Genomic DNA, 27,786 nt, shown 5'->3' with positions numbered 1-27,786 from the left:
TGAAAACTGATAAGTAGAAACCAACTACAAAGCAACCTTTGTATACATTCTTGACAATGTTGACTTAGACTAAACTAGCTGTTTTACCTTAAGTCTTAAGGCACCAAGTTCATGGCACTACTACACAACATTGGAATACGGTACCAGAAAGAACACTCTCAACTTTGTAAAATTTACCATAAAAGCGATCCAGTGTAGTAAGTGTAAGGAAGGAGCAAGTTCAGCAATAAAAAACAAACCTACTAATCATATGGGTTTTAAAGTTGTCAAGTTTAACTCACAATTTTTGTAAATAATTTCAATTAATTTTTGGCTTTACGACTTGACAAAAGCAAAAAACCTTATTTTAAAATTAACAATAACTTGGACAAACAATTTAAATTACTCAGATATCTGTATATTTTCTTATTCAATTTGTAATAGTGCAGGTTCGTTTTATTTTTATCAGTAACATCCCCAGCAATTTCCTTTCAAGTGAGTTTCTAAGTATTTGGATTGGTTGGATAATAAAATACACATTTAACATAATTAAATACCTAATCAAGAGATATCTAGAATTACCTGCTGATCAAGTTTATTATTTTCAACTTTTAGATGTCCAACATAATTCCTCCATTGCTAAGTGATACACCTCCACCCCCGCCTCCTCACACAGATGACCATGAAGAAGATGAATTTGGAGATTTTACGGGAACTAACAATTTATCGTATGATGATGATGATGATGATTGTAAGTGTTTAATGCTCATAATTATTCAAGATAAAAGCCAATTCCCCACCAATTTCAACACATACGGTGTTGATTTGTGATCGAGTTGTCTACAAACAAAGCACCAAAAAATGTGTTTAGATTAGTTCATGCTAATTGGGGTTCATGTTGCAGGATTATGTTCAAATCTTCATTTTGTTCAGAAGTGATCAATAAAACATTTGCATTAACATTAGTCAAAGAATTAATGCAGTGAAAGATGGCTTATGGCTTTTGATCGACAGCTTTCACTAATCACACTTGATTTTAATGAGTTATTAGATAAATAGTTTGTTCCAAAGCGTTAGAAAATCAACTTAAAGTTATCAGAAATATGTATATGCAAGAAGTCTCAATCAGTATACTGCATGAATTTCTGTTTCTAATGATCTGGAACAATTAACCTGTCTTTTGAAACAGATCTATTAAGAAAAAGTTGTGGAATATGCAGTTTTTATGCCAATTCTTAGGCTAAAGGTTTTTTTTTGTTTTTTCAATGTTCTGACAATTTACCATGATTTGTACAAAAAAATCATTTCTCTCTGCAATTCCCAAAATTTTTAATATTATTGTTCCTTTACATATTTTAAACTTATGTTATAAAACATTTTGATGACATTTAGATTGTTATACCTAGAAACATTACAATTATCATTTAAATCAACTATTGGTGCTGCAAAATAATGATTAATTTATGGCTGTTGCTAATATAAAAACAAGATTTTTTTAATGAGACATAAGAATTTCAATGCAATACATTATTTAACAATAGCTCAATAATACTTGAAACCATGTACTTTATTAGATTGACAAGAGGGTGCTTCCAAATGAAACATACTAAGAATCTCTTAAGTGGTGCATTTGTATTGGCATATCATAGATATTATAATAATATAATATGATCTTGTAATAAGTCACTACACATATTTAATCACTCAATAGACCTCATAGTCCTTTTTTATATCTCTAGACCTATCTGTAAAAGAATCTCTTGAGATTTGAACTTTAGTGTAGAGTAAATAATGTTAATTTAAATGTTGGCAAATAACAGGCATTAATTTTAAAAACACTCAAGTAAGCTTTGCAATATCAGAGGCATGTCTTGGATAAATTGACATTTTCGCCCAAAGGCTATTGTTTATAAATAAAAAAATTTGCAAGACAATCTTACTGCAGAGTATCTTTGATGAACACACATTATAAGCACATATATTTACTTTTACAGGAAAGAAACAAATATTTTCTCATGAATACTAAGTGGGATAATAATTTCATCAGAGATATAAGAGTATTCTTCAACATATCTACATATATGTAGGAAAGAGAATTTGGATAATGGGAAATAAACAGAATCACCAAATTATCAAAAAGTTGATTTGTACATTTTCTTTATTTTCTCCAATACTGTTATGTACAATGTGTATTCACCTGAATATTTTTCTACAAAATTTTTAAATTTATCTATAAAAAATAAAATGCAAGAAGACCTGTATTTTAACTCAACATTGCACCCATTTAAATAAACTTATATGTCTTACAGTTTCTGAGATTATAATGGCGAGTCTTCAAATTTGGCCACCATGTACATGAAATCTTAAATTTTATAAAATAGAGACCTATTAATTATCTTATTAGAAAGTTATACATCTTTAGACATTTCACAATTCTTAACTTTTTTCTGCTATTAAAACCAAATAGCTTGTTCTTCTCTGGTCAAAGTGGCTACCATTCCAATTCTAGTCAGTCGATCCATAATTTCCTGCTGCTTTACTTTTGCTGTATCCTTGGCGGCTTTTCTCAAAGCTGAATCTCCTTGAACGATACTCTTAAAAGTACCCAGCTTTTATAAGAAGTTAGACGCATTGATGAATAGTAGAAACTAGCAATTTTGATAATTAAAGAATTATGATTCTTAACCGGAATAAGTCCCCTATTTATAATGACGTCGTGTATGATCAGATATACGTGGCTCATAGGCCAGGCTTAACTAGACCAACTGATATAATGATATAACCGTAGTGTAGGATAAAAGTGTCATCATTAATATCTTAACGTAGTATATTTTCTTGAGATATGAAGACACAGCTTGTCAAATATAAAAAGAGACTTGTGGTTCGATTGTTTGGCGCGAAACCCAGAAAGAAAATGTACTGCTAGAAAAAGAGATGAGATAGACAAATGGCGAATCAACACTGTGGTCCAGGCACACGACTATGATAAAGTAAACTTTTTTCACTGTACATATCTAGTTTCATTGAACTATGTTCTCTCACAGTGTAACAGATATAGGGCTACCTATGTATCGAAAAGGCGTCACGAAATATGATATGCTGCGTCTCTTCCCATATTTGACTTCATAAACATTGGATCTAATAGTAGGATTTTAAACACTACCTTTTGATGAAAACTTGACATTTCTAGTTTTCAATAAAACGCTCATTTACAACTATTAACATCAATTCATAAGTAATAATTTAGCAAATAAGCATTCTTATAACTTACAAAATTATTTACTACTCTTTGGAGACATTGACATACTTGCAGAAGAGAAAGTCAAAAGGTCTAGACTGTTAAACCCAAAATGTTTTAAATTGTTTTATCTTTAGTTGAATTGAACAAAAATGTATTTAACTGGATTTGATCCTCGACTGTTATACCTATAATTTTTCAGATTTATCCCCACCCGGATCACCTCTTCAACTACCGAAAAGTTTATTCGAACTGGACAACTCTCACTCACCCCAATTATTTGATGTCAATAGTAATAACAAAGAAAACCTAGCAAATGCAACACAACTAGATAAACCAAAAGATTTTCTTGATAAAAGGAAAAACTTAGAATCAGAGGCAAACAATGTAAATAGTGGTTCTTTGTCAGATACATCATTTGAATCATTCAATAATAAATGCATCCCTACTGCTATCTGCAATGAGCAAATTAGTTTGGGCCCCCAGAAAAATGAAACAAACTGTGATACAACTTTCTTTGCAAGTTCCGAAGTTATTAATTCAAGTATCGAGGTAGAGAGTAATCAAACTGCTTTAAACGATTACAAAGAGGTTGACTTGGACATTAACAATTCGAATTTAACAGGCCTAGACGACTTTAGTCAATTTGCTTCAGACGACTTTAACAGGGGCTTTCAGGACTCAGATGTAGACTCCATTAAAACGAAATTTAATGGTTTTGAAAATAGAGAAGTGATAATAGAGAAGCAATTTATTCCAAATGTTTTAGGCAATACTAATGAAAGTATTAATGGAGAAAACATCACATTGGGTATAGAAGGAACTAGGATACATGAAGAAAAAGTTTATATACACAGCAATACTGACTCTGAAAGTTGTAGAATATCAGAAGTTTCAAATCATGAATGTTGTAATTCTGATGTTGAAGCTGTTATTACTGAAAAAACATTAGCATCTGAGGAAATTGATAATAATATTACTCAAGACAAATTCCAAGAGCAACATAAAATAACTGAAGAGAACATTAATAATGATGATTTCAGTGATTTTCCCACGTCCCTATCTAACTTTGGGACACAAACTGTGAGTGATAGTAATGTAAATAGCGTTGAGACAGATATCTCAAGTCCTAATTTTGCCGCTAGTGATAATGATGACTTTGGAGATTTTAGTAGTAATATCACTAGCAACTTCGGGCAAGATGATTTTAAGGCATTCGCCAGTTTCCCTCCTCTAGAACCCGAGAAAGGCACTCAGTCGACATTTGATGATGAGGAGGATGATTTCGGAGATTTCGCCTCCACAACTACACCAGTTATGCAAAAGCAGGTTTCAAAAACTTGTGAAAATGTTCCTAAACACACTTTACTCTTAAATGAGAAGGAAGCTTTAGAGAAAGCTACAGAGATTGTTAATGAGATGTTTCCCAAAGGTGAGACAAGTAATGAATATGTTGAAATTAGAGGGCTGGAAGCTGAAGATAAGATATTCAATCAAATAAAGAACATCACTGACACTCATGCCTTGGGTTTTCAATGGCCTAAATCTGCCAGTCAGAATTTGCTGTTGAAGGCTTTGAATATCGACTCCAGAAATATCGTAAGTACACATTTTGATTTTTACCAGATATTTTTTATTTGAGAGGGGAATGTAGGTAATAATAGTACGAAAATAAATATTTACAGATTAAAATTAACGTATTGTCAAACACATTATATTACATTTTAAATTCTCTACGAGGTATAATTTGAAGGTTTTGTCATTTTTCCTGTTTTCAAGGCTCCATTCCTCATCATTGATTTCCTTGCAACCACAAACATTTGCAGTCATTTTGTAATCGTCATTTTTTTTCTTACGTTAGATCCAAAAAGCCGGGAACGTTCTTGTCTCGTCACTCGATCCATTTGTTCCGCCTGCTGCTTCTTTATTTCGTTCTTGACAGCCTTCCTCAGAGCTGGAAATCCTTAGATATAAATGGCTCATAGTTTGATATTCACACTGGTATTTTATCTCCAATAAGTTGTCTTTTATTAGATCATTTGATAAACCGGAGTCTTGCCCATTGGTTAAAATGCAGCACATCAAAACATTGATACTGAATATAATATAGCGTACACTTTCAAGATTACACAACTTCTAGCAGATTGTTCACACACTCGTTTAGCGTTTCTCTTTATTCTTCAAATATCGGGCACTGAAAACTACAGTGCTTTGCGATGTCGTTTGCTCCACAGTTCCTGCAATTCGGACTTGTTTTACTTATACAATGCATGTAACTCTTAAAGTTTCTATGTTCACTGAGCACCTGAATTAGATAGTAATGCAGCTCCCATGTTTACACAAAGTTCACAAGTTTAAGTCCGGAATTAGTCTTTTTGTCAACTGATCCTTGTCCTGCAGATTTAACCAACGATCCTATTATTTCTGAATAGTCGTGCTTCTGATCGTTCTCCTATCTACCTCCGTTGCCCGTGGACGGACGTTGAGAGTTAAACATTAGTCCTGAAGGAGATCGATAGGGGGATGCTTGCTAGAGCTTGCACTGCCTCGTAGGATACAATGCGATTTGCATATATGGCCCGCAATAAGGGTTTATTTAATTCTATCGAACAATTAGTCAATTTTTTTTAGAAACTCGCACAAACATTTTTATAGGACAGAAGATTTGGAAGTATACATTAAATTTGTAAAATATAAAAGAATCCTTAAGAAAACAATATTTTGAATACAAATTGGCGTGGATGTTAGTGTCAGCGTAAAAATAAGATAAATTTTGAGTCTTACAAATATGTTGAACCTATAGTTTTCTGTTATGCCTTTTCCTGGTATTTGAATCCAAGAGTTAATTGTAATAAAAAGATAATCGTTTAAGTTTTTACAATTACAGACATATTAAAAGTATTAAATTATTAAAAAATCGTTCAAGGTTTTATTTAAAAAAAGGGGAAGTATTATTGGTCCAACACATAAATTTAAAATGTATATAATAATTAATCAGGTTAATGGATTTAAAATTTTTACAAATTAAAATTAATTTATTGTCAACTTAAAATTAGTGCTAGAATAGCAGTTTAAAGTCTATATGGTCCATATCTAGAAAGTTTAGTATTTTTTCGAGCTTTTAGCCCGCCATTCTTCAAAGTTGATTTGCTATCTCTTGTAGCTTCAAACATTTTCGGACATTGCTTGATTGTAATTCTCTTCTTGACATTAGAACCAAAGAGCCTGGCTTTTTCTTCCCTGGTCACTGTAGCTGCCATTCCTGGTCTGGTTAGTCGATCCATCAGCTCCTCCTGTTCTTTCTGGGCTGCATCTGTGACAGTCTTTCTCAGAACTGGATCTCCTTTAATGACAGTCTTAAAAAATTCTGAACTTTTATAAGATGTCAATAAGGATTTTCCATCCAGCAGTCTCAATATTATGCACCAAATCTCAATTGGAATTTTTGGAAGCATAACGGTGAATGAGCTTATGAAGGGTAGCAACTGATACATGTTGACAACTAAGCGATTCAACTAATAATGATTCTTTAAGGCTGTTAGCTGTCTATTTATATTTGTGTCGGGTGCGCTCATGCGGATAATGGGCGGGGCTAAACTGTTCGTGCGCGGCTCTTCCGTTGATAAGCGCGACTGCACTAATCCGTTATAAATGATTAATTGTTTTATGTATTACTTATTAATTGTATGCGCTGATGAAGGGTAGCTATTGATACAAGTTGATAGGTAAGGGATTTAACAAATAATGATTCTCAAGCGCTGTTAGCCCTCTATATATACTGTTGTTACATGCAATCAGGCATACATGGTATTATAAGCTCTTTAGCAAATTCCATAGAGTATAAAACTGTGACATATACATATACACAACAATATATTTTTTAAATAATTTTTTTTTCCATTTTAGTTATATGGGCATGGTTGGAATTCTTCGATGCCCCGATTTGCTGCAACGTTAAGTTTCACACCTCTAGAACCTGTCAAATCGGTCATTCTTACTCCAATTCCCGTGAAGGAAGTAGCAAACCCTCCATTAATTGCCAGTGAGCCTGCACCACTAGATCCCCTTGAATTAAATTTGCCGCTTGGAGAAGTGACTGGATCAGCCGAATGTAAGTATTTTTGTATTTTTATTTGCTCTTAACTCTTGTGTCCATACATCCAAAAATTTACAGTCGGGAATGTAATTTCCGTTCTCAAATTTCTTAATTAGCGTAGCTTAAGACGGACTTAAATTTTAAAACTAATAATTTCCCCGAAATAATTAAATCTTTGCTCGAAAGATTCCTCTCAGCACATGCTGGTAGACCTAGAGCAACTCATAGCACAGCTTGATGTACCTAATTGCAAAAGCAAATCTTCACCGCACAGTTCCCCCAATAAAGAATTTGATAGTTGGGAGGCTTGGTTAGAGTGTAAGTACCGCTCATCATGAGGTTTATTGCATGCATTAGCAAGTAGGATTTTCGTAGAAATATTAGAAAATTCCTTAGTTGTTTGTAGAGCCAGTATTGAATTTAGGGTTTGTATAGATTAATGTGAATTTTTAAAATAATAATTGTGATAAAATACAGACAAAAGTAAGCCTTAAAGGAGCGGAGTTGAATTGTTGTTAAGATTTATACCATTAGTATTTAGTTGGAATTGATTTTTGAATATCTTGTAATTAGAAGTTTCTGGTTATTCAACTGGGTAGACACTCAGTCTAATCATTACGGGTACTTGCATAACTTTTACATACAGATGAAGTATCGACTAACTAGCGAAAAAATTATAAGAGAAAATAAAATTAGTATAAACTTTAAATATACTGTACCTTGTAACACCCTCTTTGCGAATCTATGTTCATATGAACGTTCTGACGTAGTAGACCCCGTTAGAATTTTTTATCCTAATTTTGGAATGCCCGATTTACGTAGTATGAGTTCAAGCATGATTGCTTATGTTTTCTATTGTTGTATAAACCTTAAAATACATTTCTAGGTCTATTTTATTTGAAAATTATTTGCAGCCATCCCTAACACTAAGGAGCCCAATGCAGCCAACACTATCAATAATACAGCAAAAATTACAATTTCTTCAGATTCAAATCTATCTACAAAACCATCTCCGACCCTTTACACCAACACTAATCCTCTAAAGCCGACTAAAACGTACCTGGAACAGAAATCAATTGCTTCTGCTGACAAACTCGATGATTTCGACGATTTCGTATCAGGTTTACCACCACCTGACCAACCCACCACGTCAGGTCATAATGTAATTTTACGAGAAACTCACATTTCAAACAAAGAATCTGCTAAATCCGAAGAAAGTGATATTGTTAGCTGGTTGGAGCCTACTATAGTAACTCCAGAGTTGACTAGAAAAGAGCGGCCTTTTGTAGATCCTGAAGAGGAATTTGAGGATTTCCAGATGGTAGTATCATCAGAGAGTTCCACTCAGAAATCTGTGGAGAATCTTGTGAACTTAACTGTTAAGCCTTTGGAAGTAGGGCGAAATAAAGTTAAAAAATCTTCTACATTAGAAGAATCGCCGAAAATTGAAGAGTCTACATCAACAATGTCAAGCACAAGGAATAGTGATGACGATTTCGGGGATTTTACATTTTCACTGCCACCCAAGCAACTTTCAGTAGAACCTTTAGCTACAGCACCCATATTGCAACCTCTAAAGCCTACATTGACGCAAAATCATCAAGCCCTATCATCTTCAATCAGCTGGCCTGATCCTGGTATCACTGAAGACGAAATAAGCAGATTTGAGGCTTATTCGCGCTTGCAAAACAAGGATCATTTGAAAGAAAATAAACCGAAACCAGCACAAAAAGTTGATAGGAAGGGCAGTTTTGCAGGATCCAAGCCAAGCACTCCTTCCAAAACGCGCAAACAGGGTTCTTTAGATGACGTTGAGTGGTCTGATTTTGTGTCGGTCCAGAAATCTCCGGTTCATAAAGTGAAAAATGAGAAAGAGCGGAGCTCCACTCCAGACCTGCCTTTGTCTGTGCTGAATTTGAGGGCGGTGCAACCATCAAGATCGCCGATACCTGTGATAACTCCCAACGGGCTACTGCAAACCAAATTATCTTCTAATGTTCCTGTTAATATTTCCAATATGGTGCCGACAAACAGGGTATTTCTTCAACCTCAGGTTCCAACAATCCCCGCATATCAGCCTTCAATAATTAGCAACCAGTTTGCCTGTCAGGCCTACTCAGGTTTTGGTCCCCATAAGACTCTTCAAGGAACTTCAACGGCCGCAGAAGATGATGAGTGGAGCGATTTTGTGTCTCATCAGCCAACGATGCAAAAAAGCAGTTCAAATTGGTCGACACAACCTCAGCAGTTGTCTAGTTGGATGAACTCTTCACCAAATATTATAACAAATCCCACGGCCAATTTAGATATTTATAACAATAGTTCTAGTGGTAAAAATAACGTGAAAAAGGTGTCCGGGTTCAATAGGAACAATAACAGTGGCGTCGCCAATATGCCGTTGCCAGATTTGGATTTTCTGGCTCCTAAAAATCGGACTACACAGCGTAAATGACTAAAGGAGCAGGTTATGTTGTAAGTTTTTTTTGGGGTGAAAATGTTATATATTTCTGCATTGAATGTTTTTAGCTTTAAAATTATTTTTATCAGTGTTTCATGTTTGAAAGACGTGATAGAGGTATCTAGAGATTGTTTAGATTAAAATCTCAGACAGTCAACTTGAGGAATACACCATCACTACTGTATTTCATATTTCTGCGTCTAGACAAACACGGAATAGGGCACAAATTGTCTTTCTTGCATTTCCACATTTGATTAGTTCGATTGTTGTTACTTTTTCTATTCATTCTCTTGTGGAGTAATGCTTCATACATAAGACCCAGTTGAGTATGAGGCGTTATTTAAAAGCATAATAAAAGAAAAAATAGTACACCGCGCGGCTCTAAGTTTTGCCCCCCTTTAACATTTTAACAATTTATTTTTCATTAAAAATTAAAAAGTAGCATTAAATAGGACAAACAATATTATATTTTGACATTTGTTTATTTTTTAAGTATTGCTCTCGTCACTGACGGCGCAAAATTGTTAATTTTTTAAAATTGAAACATGGGTCAAGTAACACCTCAAATTAAAGGTTTTTTGAAACAACATTCAGTGATGTGTTGAGATTCAAAATCTATCGATTGGTTTTTAAGAAAAACAACTATACATTTGGTAAAAAATGTAATACAAACTCAGTTAACCAGTATGTAAACAATGAAAAAACTTGATTGTTGGTAGGAAATTGATTTGTTTCCGATTTTGTGCTCACAAACAGTTTTTGGTGAAAAAAAAGACAAAGAAAAAGAAATAAATAAATTTAAAAATTCAAAGACTATTTGTTAGCATAAAATCGAAACAATTTAGGGCCGCACGGTATAGTCAAGGATAATTATTTTCAGTCAGATTAACACAGTAAGTTTTAGTTCGAGTCGCCTAGAAGAATTAGGAGAGTAAAACATGTCCAGCTTTTTTCACAGGAACCTGCATTAACTGATTGTGAGTTTACGTTTCCGTTTGAAACTTCTCGAAATTGGATCTATAAATCCCGTCAAGAAATTTGTTTTCGAAATGAATAAAACTCAAGTTGGGTAACATTTTGTTGTGTGAGATTTGCGAGATATTATTTGGTAAGTGTATTATGTCCGAAATTGATTCCCATGGGTTTGATAGGCCATCAGTTCGAAATCCGGAAAATTTTTGTTTCCATCTTTCCAAAATGGGAACTTTTAGACTCTTACAGTTGTATTGTTCAATGTTTATTCATGATGTTTAATAGCCCGAATCTTAAGCGATGAGCTTCTCTTTCGTTCGACGTAACTTTAGAATTTGAGTTGATGGAAAATTATCATAAATACTACCAAACATAAAATTTTTGTCCAGCTACAGCAGAAGATGCCACTAAAGGATTTTCTCACAGGCATTATACGCGTGCAGGTCCTTTACTACTTGCCTTTCCCTCCCTTTTACGTTGTCGTTCTTTCTCAAGCATGTTTTATCATCTTCATAGTACGATCCAGTCTTACTTAATAAAATCCGGCTCGGGGAATTAAGTGAACCCTTTTTTTTTGAGTTCAACATGCCAACCATATTAGCATATACCGTCGGGTTCCCACGGTACAAGTCGTGAACAACAATATTCAATCCGGCCGTATGTAATTCTGAGTCTAAATGCGAATTTTGATTTTGCTTCTGTCCGACTATACTCTTAACTGTTTATGAGCGGAATATTTGTTGCCAATTTAATGAAAAAATGATTGAAAAATACGTATTAAAAAAAACTTACTTAAATGCGTAAAAATTTAGAAAATTTCAAAGAAATGTAGCACATCACTTAATTATTCGCGCACTAACTTCACATTTATACAGTGTTTGTTCTGCCTAAAGACTAGGTCTAAGTCCAGCTCCTGTTCATGATAACGCAGATAATATGTGGTTTAATTAAAGTAATGTTATAATATTTGCCCGTACAAATCAACCAGAGACTATGAATTCTTTAAGATAAAATGGATACAACAACATAACAAAATTCTATGCCGAGTCATCTAATGAACTCAATGCGAGACTGCAGCTGGAGTCGTTATCGCTGTTAATGATAAGTGATTCTACATGCACCTCAATGATGTTATCCAGGTCCCAGATCTTCCGTTCTACGTTCTCCTGAACATGCAGCACACATTTTTGCCATTTATCTAGAGCGACTCTGTCTATTGCTTCATATAACAGATTTCTCACATCTTAGATTTTGGTGACTGTGCGGTCCTCTGTGAAATGGTAAGTGAGCATTGGACAGTGATTAGTAAATTCTGTAGTGCCGAAACGTCCACGTCCTGACGACTTTGCCATGAGATTAATTTTCATAGAAACTATGAAATAAAGACAGGTCGGGGTTTATTTATTCCCACGGAAGTTATCTTCTAGGTAAAGTTGCCAGGGCTCGAGCCTGTTGTTTTTTGAGGAAACAAATTTTAGATGCTTAGTTTTTATTTCTTTATGCAATACTTTCTTATCATAAATATTTGTTGTTATTTTTTTAACATAAATGAAAGAGAATTAAAACCAGACCTCTAGGTATCTCTTTCAAGTCCTTCAAATTGGACAACTTTCTATTATCCACAAGTAGTTGGAAACGCCTGACAAAATGAAATGGTTTCCGAAAATAAAACTGAAATTAACTTGTTATTTATTTCATATGCAAATGTTGGAATGACTGACTGTGAATATTATAGTATTTTACTTGTACTTAATAATATAGGAAATTTTGTTGATTGTGAATTGAGGTTGTTCGATGTCACAGTATTTCATATTTTATTTTATAGTCGATTTAAGCACGTGATGAAGCAGATTGTATTATAACTTATGTATTTATTAGTTCAAGCATAAAAGTTGGTGTCAAAAAGGTTGGGTTATTCGTAAATATACTCTTCATATATTTAATTGTAATATCTTTCCGGGGATTTATATAATGCTCAATAACTATAATTTACCTGGATTTCTGTATTATAATTTATTTATTATGCGTTCGGATAATACATATCTCTTAAATCATACTTCTGAAATAGCTAAGAAGAGAATTTTAAGCATGAGATTTAATCAGTAATGCATGCATTATACATTCCAGCGTTCTCCATCAGTTTACTTTTTTCCCTATTGGGTCGATGCCACATTCAACATTTTCTATCTAAAATAAATTAAATGCCTGTATCGTCTACCCATACATGTTGTCGAAAGAATCGAGAAACACCCAAATAATTTGAATTATTAATGTTGCAACGTTATAATCAATTTTTTAGAAAAGTAAGGTAGCTCCTATATGGAAGGTCCTTTAATTCTAAACTCGCTGGTAAACTTTCAGCGAATTTGGAGCTGTTCAACACACGTGGCAGTGTTCCAAATATTCTAAATATATACATTACGTTAACAATTATTAAATTACTTCCTTTTTGGAATTGGCATTCTTGGAACCGGGACTGGTCTTTAAGGAATTTTAAAGACCTTTTCCGTTTGCCGTGAAAATCGATTAACATGAAGAATTCTGAGTGTGTGATACGTTATTACGTGTGTTGAAATTTTTTTGTCACAAGGAAAATGTTCTAAAGACTGTGGCAATCGGATAGTGTGAGATTCGCCGGGGCGCCTACCCACTAAATACCTCGGGATTACTCAAAGTGCGCCGACCCGAAACTGCCCCTGGGGGATAAAACGTTGGAGGGGGAGGTACATTTGATGGTCTAATATGTCTTATCATTCCTTTTAGTCCTTTGTGCTGTATTTCTAGTTCGTCTAATACTGGCTTCTTAAGCATCATGCACAATGCGTTCCAGACCTTGTTTTTCTTTGGCAATTGCGCAAATGGCGTTGCTGCAGCTGTCCCGTGTGTTTTTATTTTCCATAATTTTTTCCATTAGGAGCGCCGAAATCAGCTTGTCACACACATTACCAGAATGTCTCTTTCACTTTGGAAGACCAAGCATTGGAAGATGTAGAATTCTGTGGTATCGGCGACTTCGCAAGACTTATAAATCGGGTCGGTTTTTTCTATGCGATTTATGTATTGCTTAATTAAAACTTCCGTGATCGCTGAGTGCCTAGGTTAAGTAATAATTTAGGCCTCTGCGCTTGCAGGAGGTCCTGATACCCAGATTCGGGATCAGTTTCTTGGTCTACTATACCTTGCTATCTAAACTTGCCCATTGTGCTTGCTATTTGCAAATGTCTGTGGTCTAGTCATGCGTTTGTCCACTTCTATGAGTCGTGGTAAATTGCTCAGCACGGACCGTACTCCTGCAATAGATTTTTTTTAATAGCTACTATTTATACCAATGTTTTTGTCAAATATTGTCCATTTGCTGCGGGTTCTCATATTTGATCATGGTTTTCTTGTCGATAGCAATCAGCCACTTTGCCTGCAATACCTCCATATACTCATTATCATCTTTCTGCTGCTCAATCAGTTCCATTATCCAATTCTCTTCCTCTATCCTTTCTTCCGTTCGGTATCCCACTCTTTGCACGATGTTTCATCTTAAAGCAAGTATTCCGCCTTTGTTCATAAGTTCTCAATTAATTTACGTGTTTTCCTAGAGTTAAGACTTTCCTTTAGTAATCTCAAATTTACTCAAACTTCCTTAATCTTTTTTTTCATATTGACATTGTCCCTCACTATTTTGTTTAGTTTTGTTACTTCCTTTGCCATATATCCGATTATCTCGAGTAGTTCTTCTGTCGTTTTGTCCTTTTTCTCTTCCTGTCTTATTCCTCCGGAGAGTCTTCGCCTACTTGCACCGTTTCCTTTTTGTGTTTTTTTCCCGTTAAAATACCCAGAGGCGACTTTTTAGAGAGAATCTTCTCCTAAAAATGCCGTATTCCACTTCTTCATCTTTGCCTCCTCCATCCCTCTCCTTCACATCTTTGTCTTTGGCTTTAATCGACTGATTGCTACCCCCAGAATCCATGGAACAGCCTGTTAACTCAGAGCGGAATTTCTCGTTACCGCTACCCCCCTTGGTCCGCATTTATCCCTACTGCTGGAGTTTGTTTCTCTTAGTCTTGCTGCCGGCATGGTTTGAGAAATGCTTGTGACACACAAGTCCCCCTATTACGATAAAACGGAAATTCCTCGAGGAAGTTATTGGTGCCAAACTCACATGTGTTGAACTAACCCGAATAGTCATATCTCTTTAGAATGAGGTCTTTCGTTGTAGGCATCGTGTGACCCACCTTATGATTTTTAAAAAATGATGACACGACACACAATTTTCACAGGTGTCAAAAAATAGTTTGACGTGTTTCTAGGTTTAAACAGAATTGAATTATTTAGAGGTTGTTACTTCAATAACCGGCGCGAGTTCACTCTAAATTAGGTTTATTGTCAAAAATTATATGACAAATCTACTCAATAAATTGAGTTTGAAAGTTAACTCTTATCAATTTCGTTGGTGCAAGTGCCTATTAAGCAAGTATTTGGGTGCTTCCAGACTATTTTGTTGGCCTGTGTACCAACTGTTAAAAAACATTTACCTACCTGACACCAATAGAACTTAAGAACATTAGGAATTATATTGTACCTAATATACTTTTTACGACAATATTTAGTTAATCCTCAGTATTTATTTCTGTCCACTATAGTTTTATCTATTTACTTATATCAGCTGCTTTTAGTAAGGGATGTGGCACTCTTCCGCTAAAACTATTTTAGGTAAATCTATTTATTAAAAATAATCTTATTTTGGGCAGCGTTTACCTTAAGCGTTAAATAATTACGAAAAACGTATTAGTTCACAGTGCAAAAGATTGTAAATATGTATGAAAATTTTGCTATAGTACGTATTATTCACATTCCAAATAAATAAATATGATTATGAAATGTATCCGTTATTTTATCGAATTTAATACTGTTTTCAACTGTTCTTTTATATAACGAATTTAAATATTGGAAGCAAAAGAGCTGAAGCTGAATAAATATTGCATGTTTTTGGGATAATCATTGTTGACCATTTAAAGTTGAGAAACAGGGTTGAGAGCCAGCCCAGGTAATACGCAAGTACTTCTAATATGTTTTATTTCGTTTAATAAAATATTTACAGATCTGTTTGGTAACTAAACTTTCACTTTTCATTTAAGATATTTTGTTTCAATAATTGAAAAGGCCAACAATGTATCTACAATAAAACTTTTGCACAGAACAAAAATACTATCACAGAATAGACCGCATTCAAACTGTCATGTCTCAACCCCTTAGCCACGGTCAATGGTTGATAAAGCGCTAAATCATCCCTGGTACTAGTCCATCCAATAACACTTTCATCTTTGTTGGTTCTTTGCAGCCACGTATACAAAGGCTGAAAATACTCCAGTAAAGGTTCTGCAGACAACTTATCACTGCCACCTTTTGTTAACATTTTAGTTACATCTTTCCAATGACGCGCTTTACCTACACGTAGAATATCACTGGAAAGTTCAGCTAAAATTACATCAAGAAGTAGATACAAATGGAACTATTACCTTAATACCCTTCCAGCTTCTCTAGATCTATAAACGTCACAAGTATTTAATGGGCCTTTGTGTCCCGCAGCCTCACACATGGCTTTATGGATTTGAAACTCCAGTAATAAAGCCACGTAATATTTAACGTACGGTATATCTGCAGGGATGTGTCTCTTACTAGCTGCATCAAAGTGACTTTCAGAGCGAGGTAAAGGTGGCACTATTCCTTGGTACCTCAATCTGAGGTTCCACCAGTTGGAGTTCATTTTAGTTACTCCATGTTCAAAAATGTGAGTTCTCCACTGAAAAAAGTTAGAAACTATTCATGTTATGTATTTTAGTATTGAAGTCTAAGTAATTGTCGAAAACATAGAATTCAATTTTTGGCTAATTACTTTATTTTTAAACAACTTTTCTACAATTACCTGGTCAACTAAATATGCAAAAGGTGCATAAGCCACTTTTTTCAAAGCCATTAACATGAGAAAATTCATGTTCCATTCGTAGACCTCCGTATTGTTTTTAGTCAAACCTATTTTAGTGAAATGTACAGGATTTGTCACTGATAGCAGAACTGCATTTGACACACCTTCGTGGAAACCTGAAATGCGAAAAATGATCTTAATGTTTTTTTTTGGAGCTTTTAATTCAAGATTTCACATTAAATGGGTGATTTTAGTGCAAAGTTAGCGCTTATGATCTGGAATGCTATGGAATACATTTATAGTGAGAATTCAAATGAGTGTCGATTTTCTACGCTACTTAAGGGTACGATTCTGTAACATCCGTTGTAACTTTAGAGCAATGTATTACTGTAACTTTCATTGTTTTGCGTTAAACTTACAGCTATGCTTCATTAACGTCGAATGGAAATGTACAGGGTATAAATGAAATAGGGCAACATATTTTAAGGAACGATTTTACATTTGAAAATATGAAGAAAACTTGGTATAAACATGGGTCCACCAAAAGCCTTCTAAGGGAACTACGGCCCTCCGAAGGTGGCTCTCAAGAAATGCGGAAGGGCATGCGGAATCAAAGTGGAGCTAAATTTACTTAACATATTCCTGTATCCTTTAATTTTTATTTTATTTGACATCGAAATATGATTTCTTGCTTAAAATTACACAGAAAAGTACTCTTGATTAATTGTCGTAGGATGAATCGTCTAAATGATATGTCGCTTTAAATTACAAAGTGAGAAGTTAAAATTGGGTATGAACGTCAAATAAAATAAAAGTTAAAGGATCCAGAAATATGTTAAGTAAATATAGCTCCACTCTGGTTCTGCACGCCATTTCGCATTTCTTGAGGGCCACCTTCGAAGAACCGCGTAACTTTCTTAGGAGGCTTTTACGGACCCATATTTATACCAACTTTTCTTTATATTTTCGAATATAAAATCGGTCCTTCAAATACGTCCTCCTATTTTATTTGCATCCTGTGTAGTTACAGAGTGAAGGCAGAAGCAAGCTATCTCCAAGAGTTCAAAATTAAAATTACTTTTTTTTCTATTATAGCTCTATCTTTGAGAGAAGATGGGTTTTGCTCTGGAAAAAACAATAAGTTTCTACCTGGATTTGCTCCATCCCTATAGAGAAAAGGTTGGTCGGCGTAATATAAGTAGTATTGAATATGGGCCATCTCGTGGTGGGTGGTTATTAAATTCTCCATATTAGTTTCTGTGCATTGCTTAATCCTGAAACCATTTCGGTATCTATTATATACAGGTCGATTAAACATGGAGGTGTTTAACATTTACGAAGTGGCTACGTTTTTCTTTTTTTTAATGCAGTGGAGTGCGGCAGTAACAAACACCTAGTCAGTTTTTAATCAGGTTGTTCCTGAATATGTGTTTCTCAGGTCATAGTTTATAGACTGAACCGTAACACGTGTGCGCATACATCATAATAATCAGAAAGAAACCGGCATTAAAAAATGCGACAATTTAAGATGGCACCCAAAAGAAAGAACAAAGCTGATGATGGTTGAGGAAGACCGAAACGTCAGATTTCAAATATAACATCGCCACGTGGTGAAAGAGGAAAATTGCAATTATGAAATGTCAATTATTTTGAATTAACTCTCCAAATAAACTGAAGAAAAAACAAAAAAGTTTTTCCAAAATTTCAGTTATTTGCGAAAACCTCCGAAAGTCATTGGAATTACGCAACTTTGCCTTCATTTAACCGACCTGGTATCTTCTTTTTTTCTTTTTCTTGATGTCTTCTTTTATGGTTAGTAAGATCCTCATGTAAGAACTTCAGCAACGAACACCTGGTATACTACGTAAAATGCACCCACCTATAATCAATTTTATTGCAAAAATCCCAAGCACTAGCCGTACACTGCACCTTTCTGACGTTGGGTTTCTCAATCATAGAAAATCGCCAAAACTCAGGCGGCATCGGTTTGAGCCCCAAAGACGTATAGAACTCCTCTGCAACCTGAAATATCCTAAAATTTACAGCACCGTCATTTTAATCTCATTACAACTGTTTTATCCAACACTCAGACCTCAAAGGCGTATACCCCTGAGCAATCATCTCATCACTAACATCAAATTGAGCAAAATCCGGAAATGGAGCAACAATGTCGTAAATTTTGCTCCATTCTTGGGCCCACATATCACCCATAATATGAGCGGGCAAAGGTCCGTTGGGCCTCACAACGTCTGGGCCGTACTTTTTGTACAGTTTGGCCCGAACGTAGGCGAAAAGTTCCTTGTATAGTGGAAGGATTTTCTGGAACGTACTTGCTAATTCATCCTGGAATTCCGGAGTTTCGTAGGTGAGGTCCACTTCTTCTCCAGCGTTTCTGAAACCTTTGAAAAGGATTTTGTAGATTGCAGATCGATGAATTATTTTTACCACTGAGCGAAGCAGCTTGATTAGCCAAATCCACGTATCTCATGAATTTGTTCCTCATTGGTGAGCCGGTCTTATCATGCCACTCCTTCCACAGATGGACGAGTTCCAAGTTGTTCCGTGAGTCTGCCATCAGTTCTTGGATATCTCCAAGTTCCAAATCGCAGTAAATAGCCTCCTCAATGTGAGGATTTGGCACATAGGGACATATTCTCACGTGGGCATAGAGGTCTTTCATCTCAGCAATTAAATGATGAATCTGAAAATTTTCGCGGTGGTTTATCGAAATAGATATTGAGCAGATTCCCACCTCATTGTATTTCTCATCGGATAACGATGCCCGGTTTTTAATGGTTAGCATTCGAACCTGTCTTCTAGCCATGGGGTCTGGAAGCCGAACCCAATCAAATTCCACAGCCTTCCTCCAAGTGATTTTATCGAATTTGGCCTAAGAAGGTTTTTTTTTATATTTTGACGTACCTCCATAAAGTTTACCTTTAAAGTTTGCTCTTCAATCATTCTTCTTTTATTCGAATCGGTCATGTTGGTGGAGTATGCCCACTGGGCAGAGCTAACCCGGAAACACATATTCGAAGCCTCTGTGTCATATTCACGAAGAAACTGGAGAGCTTCGCCCAAATTAACGTTGCTACCCTATAAGAAACTCAAATGTTAGTAAGTTTTGAAATTCTGAATATTTGAATTAGAAGAATTTGCAACTCATCATAATCTTCATCTACGGGGAGTGGCTAAAGGCATTAAATTATGACTCATCAGATATCTAAACAGCCTATTGTTAATATACATTAATATTCACTCTTGTTTTTACGCAGAATTAAAGCTTATGTCCGGTGTTTCGAGAACTTTTCCTCTGTGCCGTTCCGCTCTCTAATTTTGGGTCAGCACGCGCCTTATTGTTATTTGTTTAAGTGGCATGTATTGTCGTTACTGTATAATTAACAATAGCGACGTAGACGTGTTTACTGTTTTAAGGTATTCCAAGGCAGTTTAAGACTTTTCAAAGCTCGGAACTGTAAATTAACATAAGAAAAAAGCTTTCGGGTGCGAAAAATGTGGAAAAATTCTCGAGGTGTCCTAAAAAAACTTTCATTTGCTATTTTGCAAAATGTTTTTGTTCACTTTTACGCCTGTTCGAAAGATATTTTTAGGACGTTAATAATCTTATATCTACTAAATAAATTTTAATAATCCTGCATAAAATGGCATTACCTAAAAATAAAATATAAATAAAATTACCATAAAGCCCAAGTTGTTAAGCTGGGTTCATCTAAACCTGACCCTTAAATTTTAACGTCTACAAAAATGCGTTACTATAACAACAGCGATCTCACGAAAATAAATTCCTCGTGTATACTAATACACAGGGCGTTCCCGAAACAACGATACTAACGAGGTCGGGTGCTAGAGGGTAAAAGAAGAGAGCGATTCAGCTAAAGTTCCTTCATAGAAAAGTCGCTTGCTTTCATTCTACAAGGTGTCAAAGTATTTTTTTATTCTTTAACTTCGAAATAAATTACAGTTTTTGGTTTAAGAACTTTAATTTTTTTTGGTTTTTGAGTATCGTAAATTAATTTAAAATATCTATCTTAAGCTTGGCAATGAATGTAAAGTGCAGTTTTTTAAATCTTTTTATCTGTGCTGATATTTTTTCCGAATCTGATATACTGAAGTCTTCTACATCAAAAAAGTATTCTGCAAAAAAACCCGTATCTCTAATCGTTCTTGAGATATTTTCAATTAAATGTTTTGATGTACTGCCAAAAATTTACTTTTATACACATTTATCCATATGTATATCGGATATTTAGTAATTCATAAGTTATATAGAGTTAGGGCATTAAAGTTAATAATACGATAATGACGAGAAAACTAATAGATCCATATAGGGATGAAGCATTATCGAACGAGGTTACCACTACCACCACTACCAAATGGTCAAGTATCGGGGAATCCCCGATGTAGGCCTCGGGAGCGGAAGAGGAAGGACAGGAGCACAAAATAGAAAGTCGAGATATAGAAAGGCAGAGATATAATCGATATAATCGTCTTTCTATATTTTGATAATAGGTTCATTAACATTTCTTAACAATGGAGAATTTTTATAATGTTATTCCGACATATACAGAGTGATTCATTAACAACGGGACAGCCGAAAGCTGGTGATACTACACGTCAAATGGTAACGATTGGAGAAAATATGCCTTATATGAAAGTTAATAGTTTTAGGTATATAAAAGGTGTTAAAAGTTAAAATTTTAATTAATTTTTTTGCCATTATTATGAAAGTATTTAAGTTAAATGCTTGAAAATTTGTAAAGTTATGTTTTGTTAGGAGATGAATAAGATAAGTTTTGCAATTTCCCCGTTGCTAATAGAGGACGCCACTTACAGTCAACTTTACCAGTAAAAAAATATCAGACGAGTTTCTGATGCGACACAGATCAGCAGATCATTAATTTCTAGACTTCTAACGAAAAGAGAGGCTGTTTCAATATCATTTTATGGCTGTACAAAATTTCTTGCCAAAAATTTTTTAATTCATAATTGTTTTCTGCAATTTGTTACTCCAAAAATTAACATCATTACTCTTCACTCTTCAATAAAATATTGTTCACTGATGAGGCAACATTTACAAGAGGAGATTCATTATTTGGAGAAGCAACCACTTTCATAACATCGAAAATCCTCATTTAAAAAGAGAACATCGCTTTCACTATGAATTTTCAATTCATGTGTGGTGTAGGGTTTTGGAAGATGTTATTTTGGGACCAGTTTAACATTCGGCAAAACTGAATGAGGAGCCGCATTTGAACTTGGGAAATGATTCAGTTCTAATTTTGGAGGATGCTTCTCTAGATTTAAGACAATATTTTTGGTTTATGCAAGATGGTGCTCCTGCTCATTATTCTATTCATGTAAGGGAGTACTTGAATTTTCCACAGCAAATAGTCGAGATAAAGAACAACTTTGGCCACCAGGAACTCCCAACCTAAACCCTATAGATTTTTTTGTTTGTTTTTAAGTTATTGCTATACAAATCTTCAAATTAAAAACTGTGAGATTAATTTCCAAATTGCAGAATTAAAAAAATATATTTGACGACCTATATTCCCACTGTCCTAAAATTACCCTATTTTTTCTCTAACTGTAATATTCTTTTAAACATTTTTTCAACATAGCACCTTCACCCAAAGCCTTTTTTATTAAAAAAAAATAAATGCAAAAGAAAAAATATCAGGCATATCTCAGTTCAAGTTGGTATCTTAATGCGATATAAAGTTTTACTTTACTCGTTTATCCGTGACGACCATTCTTTTCGTAACTTTTTCTAGAGGTAGATAATGATAAAGGTATTATTATTCATATCACATTTAACGTTTGATAGTGCAAAACGCCTCGTATTCGCCAAAATACAGATTACTGCCAATTAAGTCTCTTTGAAAGGGGAAGAATTGTTGGCATGCATGAAGCAGGTTTGTCTATGCGTGAAATTGCACGAAAATTAGGTCGAAATGCATCAACAGTACTAAGGGTTTAGAGAGATTGGTCTAATGAAGGGTTAGTAAATCATCATCGTGGTAGTGGTTGCCCAAGAATGACGAACCAACGAGAAAATCGACTTCACCCCGTCGTTCAGCGATAGCCGCCCCGTTTGAAGCAATTCTCTCATGGTGCTAACTGGGTAACCATCGAAGAGTCTCCCTTAGTACAATTTGTCGCACAATTCAAATTTTTGAATTAAATTCATATCATCCCATGCATCGGCTCCCATTAACACAAGACCACAAGATGGCCCGACTGAAATGATGTCGTCTGAGTTTGCAATAGCTGGATGAGTGGAGAAGAATCATCTTCAGTTATGAGAATCGATTTTGTTTATGGCGATCAGATGGACACTTACGTATTAGAAGGCGCAGAGGAGAGCGATTAAATTTGGACTTAGTAGAAAGGCACTATTCTAGTTTAACATCAAATGTTATGGTTTGGGGTGCCATCCAGTATAGTAGTTGGTCTTTTCTCGTTTTCATTTATGGTCGATTAAATGCTCAGAGATACATTAATAGTGTCTTAGAAACGGTTCTTGAGCCATACATGTACGACCATCCTTGAAGCACATTTCAACAAGATAATGCACGACCACACGTAACTAGCGTTACTTTGAGGTATTCGGAAGCCGAAAATTTGGATATCTTGCCTTGGCCGGCTCGATCTCCAGATTTATCCCCAATCGAGTACGTATGGGATATAATGGGTCGTGGACTTTAGCATTTAGCTCGTTCTCCAGAGACCATAAATGAACTCCACGAGCAGGTGAGGATTGCCTGGATACAATACCACAGGAATGTATTGACAATTTAATTTTGAGCATGTGATGTCGCTTACAGGAGTGCATTAATTTAAGGGGAGGTACCACTTATTATTAAGTTTTTTTTAATTATTAATAAAAATTGTCTTTTGATATTTTGATCGTTTTCACCCAACCCAAAATCATGCCAAAATTTCAAACATGTGCGATGTGTTCTTTTTGGTGTTGCGTTTTTTTTTCGAAAATCAGTTTATATTCCGTATTTATTCCATAATTTAACCGCACAACAAATGATCAGTTTTATAATGCAGGGAAGGCATGATTTTCTACGCGGGTTTATCCACTCCTGGAATACTCTTTCCATCCATGAATCCTTCAATTCGGTAACTGGCAATTCAAGGTGGTGAAATTATTGATGTTGGAACGCTACTATTAAGCCTGTTATTGGCGACTTCCAGCTCGTGCCTCCTATCACTTACCTGTTGCAGCTGTCCATCTTCACTATCACCATTAACACCTCCACGCGAAGCTACAACCGCAACTATTAGGACCACTAAAGCGTACACTTTACACATTATTCTGAAATTTTAATTACAAACTCTGCAAAGTTTTTCGTCATACAACCGTTCCTCATCTTCAAAAAATGAAATAACAGCACTTCAAGATTAGACACTACCGTTCGGGTGTGTTCCCATATTTTAAGCGTAACAAATTATTTCCACTTGGACGCAACCTTTGGAGCGTAACATTGTCGTACCGTTTGAAGTCTGTTCGAAAGAAAGTAGCGACGGTTATGGTGCTGGTAATCTAGTTTTAATCAGCATTTGATAACTTGTTAGGTAATGATTATTGTCAATTTGTAGATTTTTGCTCTAAATGGAAAATAGCGTCCCACCTCGTGAGTTACAATATCATCACCAGTAACGATAACGTTTTACGTTAGAGAGGGAAAAATGAATTTGCGCCACGGGTACCATCTGATTCATTTGTATATTTTAGAGATTCGTTGATTAACCTACTAAACTTGCCATTGCAACTAATCACACTGTATATATTTTCCGCTTCAAATAGTTCGCGAGCTCGCTGCGCGATTGCAAGTATGCGATTCACAAATCAAAACTAAAAGGAACCGTACCACCGGCTGTTGTTTTATAATACTAGGTGAAACTTCATTGCATTTTCCGGTAATTTTGTTACGACTTGAAGCACTTCCTACAAGGTATTGCTTTTATTGGTTTTTGTAAAATAATAATTTTTTCCAGCATTAGCTTTAGAAGACCCTATTATTGCTTGCGTTTTCTTGCTTTTTTTTAACTGTTGAGCAACAGGTTAATAATGACACGCATATAGTTCATTATTTACCTATGAAACTGATCGCCCACAAAGCACACATCATCCCTTGCCGTCTTGTTTATGGTTGCCATGGAAACGAATGTCAAAGGAAATGTCACCTTTGAAGTTATGATTCAAGAGGTGTTGTCTTTTGTGTTTCAAATTTAATTTATGGTTAACTTAGATAAGTTTACTGTAATTTATAAAATCCAGTAGTGGAAAGAATCCTATACAGGTATCACCAATTCAAATGGAAACATAGGGATGGTGCAAGTGGAAGAAGGACCGCATAAGGTTCAATATGCCTCTGACAAAGATCAACGAAGTGAGTTGCCGGGCTAGCGGCTGCGTGGGGGAGTCAGTTCGGCCGACGTCTCTACTCCGATGTCGGAATTAATGTCGACTTCGCTACTTGCGCGGTGCTGGAAATTTTTAAAACATCACAGCAAAAAGCATTAATGTAATTAAACGAAAAAAAAACGAATAATCCATCACTAGAATTTATATTAGTAAAAATTCTCGAATGGGGAGAGATCTGATAACACTAAAATGACTCCGCCCACGTCAACTGTCAACTTCGCAACTCGCTTTGTTGCTCTTTGTCAGAGGCATATTAAACCTTATGCGGTCCTTCTCCCACTTGCACAATCCCTATATTTCCCGTTGAACTGGCGATACCTGTATACACCGCTGTCATGAAATGCTTCCCACCCTCTCAACTGACAACTTGATGTTCGAGTCATAATAACATGCTTTACAACCTTGGTGCATAATATATTATATAGCATTTGGATCTTTATGCGAGCTAATTATTATAACTAATTATCTTATGTGGGATTTCATGTTAAATGCAGTTAAAATTGGCATTGAATTATTGGCTTAATTTGCGGAAATAATAACAATCAGATTACAATATCGTATTTAAAATTGAGACCACCTATAATCACTGTGGTAATTTATGTCATTTGCTATTATTTGACTTGGTATAATGCCTGCAATTAAATTTGTCCTCCTTTGGTAAAAGTTTCTCTCGAATAATGACAGAATAGTAATTATAAATTAGGTATCTTCGTGCGGGAAAATTAAAATTAATAGGTAAATGATAAAAAGAAGCTACCAAACAATAAAGTAAACCTGAAGTCGATGGCCAATAGGCCTGTTCCAACAGAAAAGTAAACACTGAACAGTCAAAAATTTGTGCAAGGAACAGACTTCATGAGAAAAAAGAGACAAAATCTCTAGAAAGTTATGTGAACGAAATTTTTGAAGTCCTGTTTAACTAAGCACTGGATTCTTAAGCAAGGAATGAGAAAACAAAAAAGTTGACTTTCTACTGTCCTAGAGATCAGGGCTTTCAGTAGAACTTAGCAAATGCAGCAGAAATGGTCGAAACCCTTCTAAACTCCGGAGGGAGACCTCTTCAATGCTTTAGATGTTTAAATTCAGCAGAATTTGTATACTTCTTCTTTCAATAAATAGACATTAAGATAATTCTTCAAAAAAATTAATATGCAACTTTTATTACGGAGTTTTTGGTGTAATCAGCTTCTTTTGGGGTTGTTAATCGCCCTTTAAAAATAAAATCATAACATTTTAAACACCCTGTATGCAGCATCTATAGCATTTACACTTACTGCGTCGTCCAACGCATTTTGCTGCTCCCTTTGACTTAAATGCTTTTTGCTGGACATTTACAAGAAACATGTGCGGACACAGTAACCCATTACTAGGAGCTCTAGGACAGCCTTGGGCAAATTTCACGTTAAGGAAAGGGAACCAAATTCTTGACAAAACTTGTAGAAGTAGATGTTCAGGATGGCTGCAATACCAGTGAGGCCAGAACACATCACTATTTTTTTCTGGGGTTCAAAAAAATTGCGTTGTCCAGCAACAAGTATTGCCAAGAATGTAGTTGGTATTTTGCAACAAAATGGCACATATAATTATTGATTTGGTAACTATGAAAATATAGAAAATTTCGGCTAATAAATTGTTTGTGTTCCATACAGTGTATCGAGTAGTTGATAAATACAATATTTTAATATCGCTCGTATTATTATATCTCAATTCTTTAATAAACTATTAAGGCCAACAGTACATAAAACAAATATCTTCTTCAATCATTTTTATTTTAGCAGAATGCGTTAACAGTCCATTGGAAAGAAATGGGTTAGTTTAAGTGTCATCTAGGCTACTGGGAAGAAATGGGTTAGTTTAGGTGTCATCTAGGCCACTGGGAAGAAATGGGTTAAAACACGACTAGTGACATATGTCACGTCATAATTTGTGAGGTTATGTTTTGCGTTTGTATTTGTTATGGTTTTTTATTTGAATCGGCTTTGTTTCTGATATCATTATCATGCATGTACTTGGTTCTTATTCTTTAATTTATCCTCGCTTGTGAAGATATAATGGGAAATTTATTTGCCCCACCAATGCCAAATTGTTTTTTATATTAAGTATTATTTTAAAATTATTTTAAAGCCACTGCAGTCAAAAATTGGTTGAAGTTGAAACAAATGTGCAATAGGAAAAGAAGTAAAAGAACTACGCTTCTTTCTGAAATTATAAGACCATTCAGGACAATGTCGCTAGTCGAGCAGAATTGTAATTTGCCCTTGAATTTACATAAGTTGATAAAAGTACTGTGGACTGCAATAAATGACCCTGCAATGCAGCAATTCATCTCTTGGCACACTGATGACAAAAGTTTTATCATTCACGAGAATAACTTTGAAACAAACTTTATTAGGGAAAAATATTCAAAAAATTGCAGCTGCACAAGCTTTTATCGTCAAATGAATATGTTCGGTTTTCAAAAACGTTCTGAAGCTGAAGGTCCTTTGGAGTTTTTCATGCAGTTGCCAAATCCATCTGAATCTACAACCCAGAAACACTGGTTTCATCCCTACTTCCAAAAAGGCAGACCTGACTTGTTAGAGAAAGTGGTAAAAAAGAAATCCACTCCAAATGTCAATGTCAGGAACAATAACAAAAATATACTGCCCTTATTACCTGTGAAGCG

General features: G+C 35.1%; 2 protein-coding genes across 5 annotated transcripts; one reads left to right on the top strand and one right to left on the bottom strand.

Moving 5' to 3' along the window:
- The first annotated feature begins 269 nt into the window (after positions 1 to 269).
- On the top strand, positions 270 to 15,615 carry Afti (aftiphilin). 2 transcript variants are annotated; one of them, XM_066403463.1, is made up of 6 exons: positions 270 to 474; positions 595 to 730; positions 3,420 to 4,816; positions 7,124 to 7,328; positions 7,500 to 7,631; positions 8,228 to 15,615. In XM_066403463.1, exons 2-6 carry the CDS (start codon positions 595 to 597, stop codon positions 9,763 to 9,765), a joined length of 3,408 nt encoding a protein of 1,135 aa, XP_066259560.1. In that variant the 5' UTR covers positions 270 to 474; the 3' UTR covers positions 9,766 to 15,615. The 2 variants fall into 2 exon arrangements, with proteins under 2 accessions (XP_066259560.1, XP_066259561.1); XM_066403464.1 differs by lacking the exon at positions 7,500 to 7,631.
- Positions 15,616 to 15,811: 196 nt separating this feature from the next.
- On the bottom strand, positions 15,812 to 24,516 carry LOC136417603 (angiotensin-converting enzyme-like). Of its 3 annotated transcripts, XM_066403366.1 has the most exons (11): positions 24,449 to 24,516; positions 23,909 to 24,196; positions 19,598 to 19,756; positions 19,413 to 19,550; positions 19,106 to 19,361; positions 18,753 to 19,059; positions 18,540 to 18,692; positions 17,810 to 17,934; positions 16,661 to 16,836; positions 16,254 to 16,537; positions 15,812 to 16,199 (listed from the first exon to the last, which is right to left on the bottom strand). In XM_066403366.1, the coding sequence occupies exons 2-11, from the start codon at positions 24,002 to 24,004 to the stop codon at positions 15,911 to 15,913; spliced, it is 1,983 nt and encodes a 660-aa protein (XP_066259463.1). In that variant the 5' UTR covers positions 24,005 to 24,196; positions 24,449 to 24,516; the 3' UTR covers positions 15,812 to 15,910. The 3 variants fall into 3 exon arrangements, with proteins under 3 accessions (XP_066259463.1, XP_066259464.1, XP_066259465.1); XM_066403367.1 differs by lacking the exon at positions 24,449 to 24,516 and having other exon boundaries at positions 19,109 to 19,361; positions 23,909 to 24,308; XM_066403368.1 differs by lacking the exon at positions 24,449 to 24,516 and having other exon boundaries at positions 19,598 to 19,751; positions 23,909 to 23,965.
- Between the last annotated feature and the right edge of the window lie 3,270 nt (positions 24,517 to 27,786).

Source organism: Euwallacea similis, chromosome 29, assembly GCF_039881205.1.
Source record: "Euwallacea similis isolate ESF13 chromosome 29, ESF131.1, whole genome shotgun sequence".
Taxonomy (NCBI): domain Eukaryota; kingdom Metazoa; phylum Arthropoda; class Insecta; order Coleoptera; family Curculionidae; genus Euwallacea; species Euwallacea similis.
This window is presented reverse-complemented; position numbering and strand designations above follow the sequence as displayed.

Coding starts and splice junctions, on each gene's coding strand:
- Afti (XM_066403463.1), top strand. CDS start 595: ATGTCCAACATAATTCCTCCATTGCTAAGTGATACACCTCCACCCCCG. Junction 731..3,419: donor TGATGATGATGATGATGATT/GTAAGTGTTTAA, acceptor ATAATTTTTCAG/ATTTATCCCCACCCGGATCA. Junction 4,817..7,123: donor ATATCGACTCCAGAAATATC/GTAAGTACACAT, acceptor TTTCCATTTTAG/TTATATGGGCATGGTTGGAA.
- LOC136417603 (XM_066403366.1), bottom strand. CDS start 24,004: ATGTGTAAAGTGTACGCTTTAGTGGTCCTAATAGTTGCGGTTGTAGCT. Junction 19,551..19,597: donor TTGAAGAGCAAACTTTAAAG/GTAAACTTTATG, acceptor AAACCTTCTTAG/GCCAAATTCGATAAAATCAC. Junction 16,200..16,253: donor GAAGCTGGAAGGGTATTAAG/GTAATAGTTCCA, acceptor TGAACTTTCCAG/TGATATTCTACGTGTAGGTA.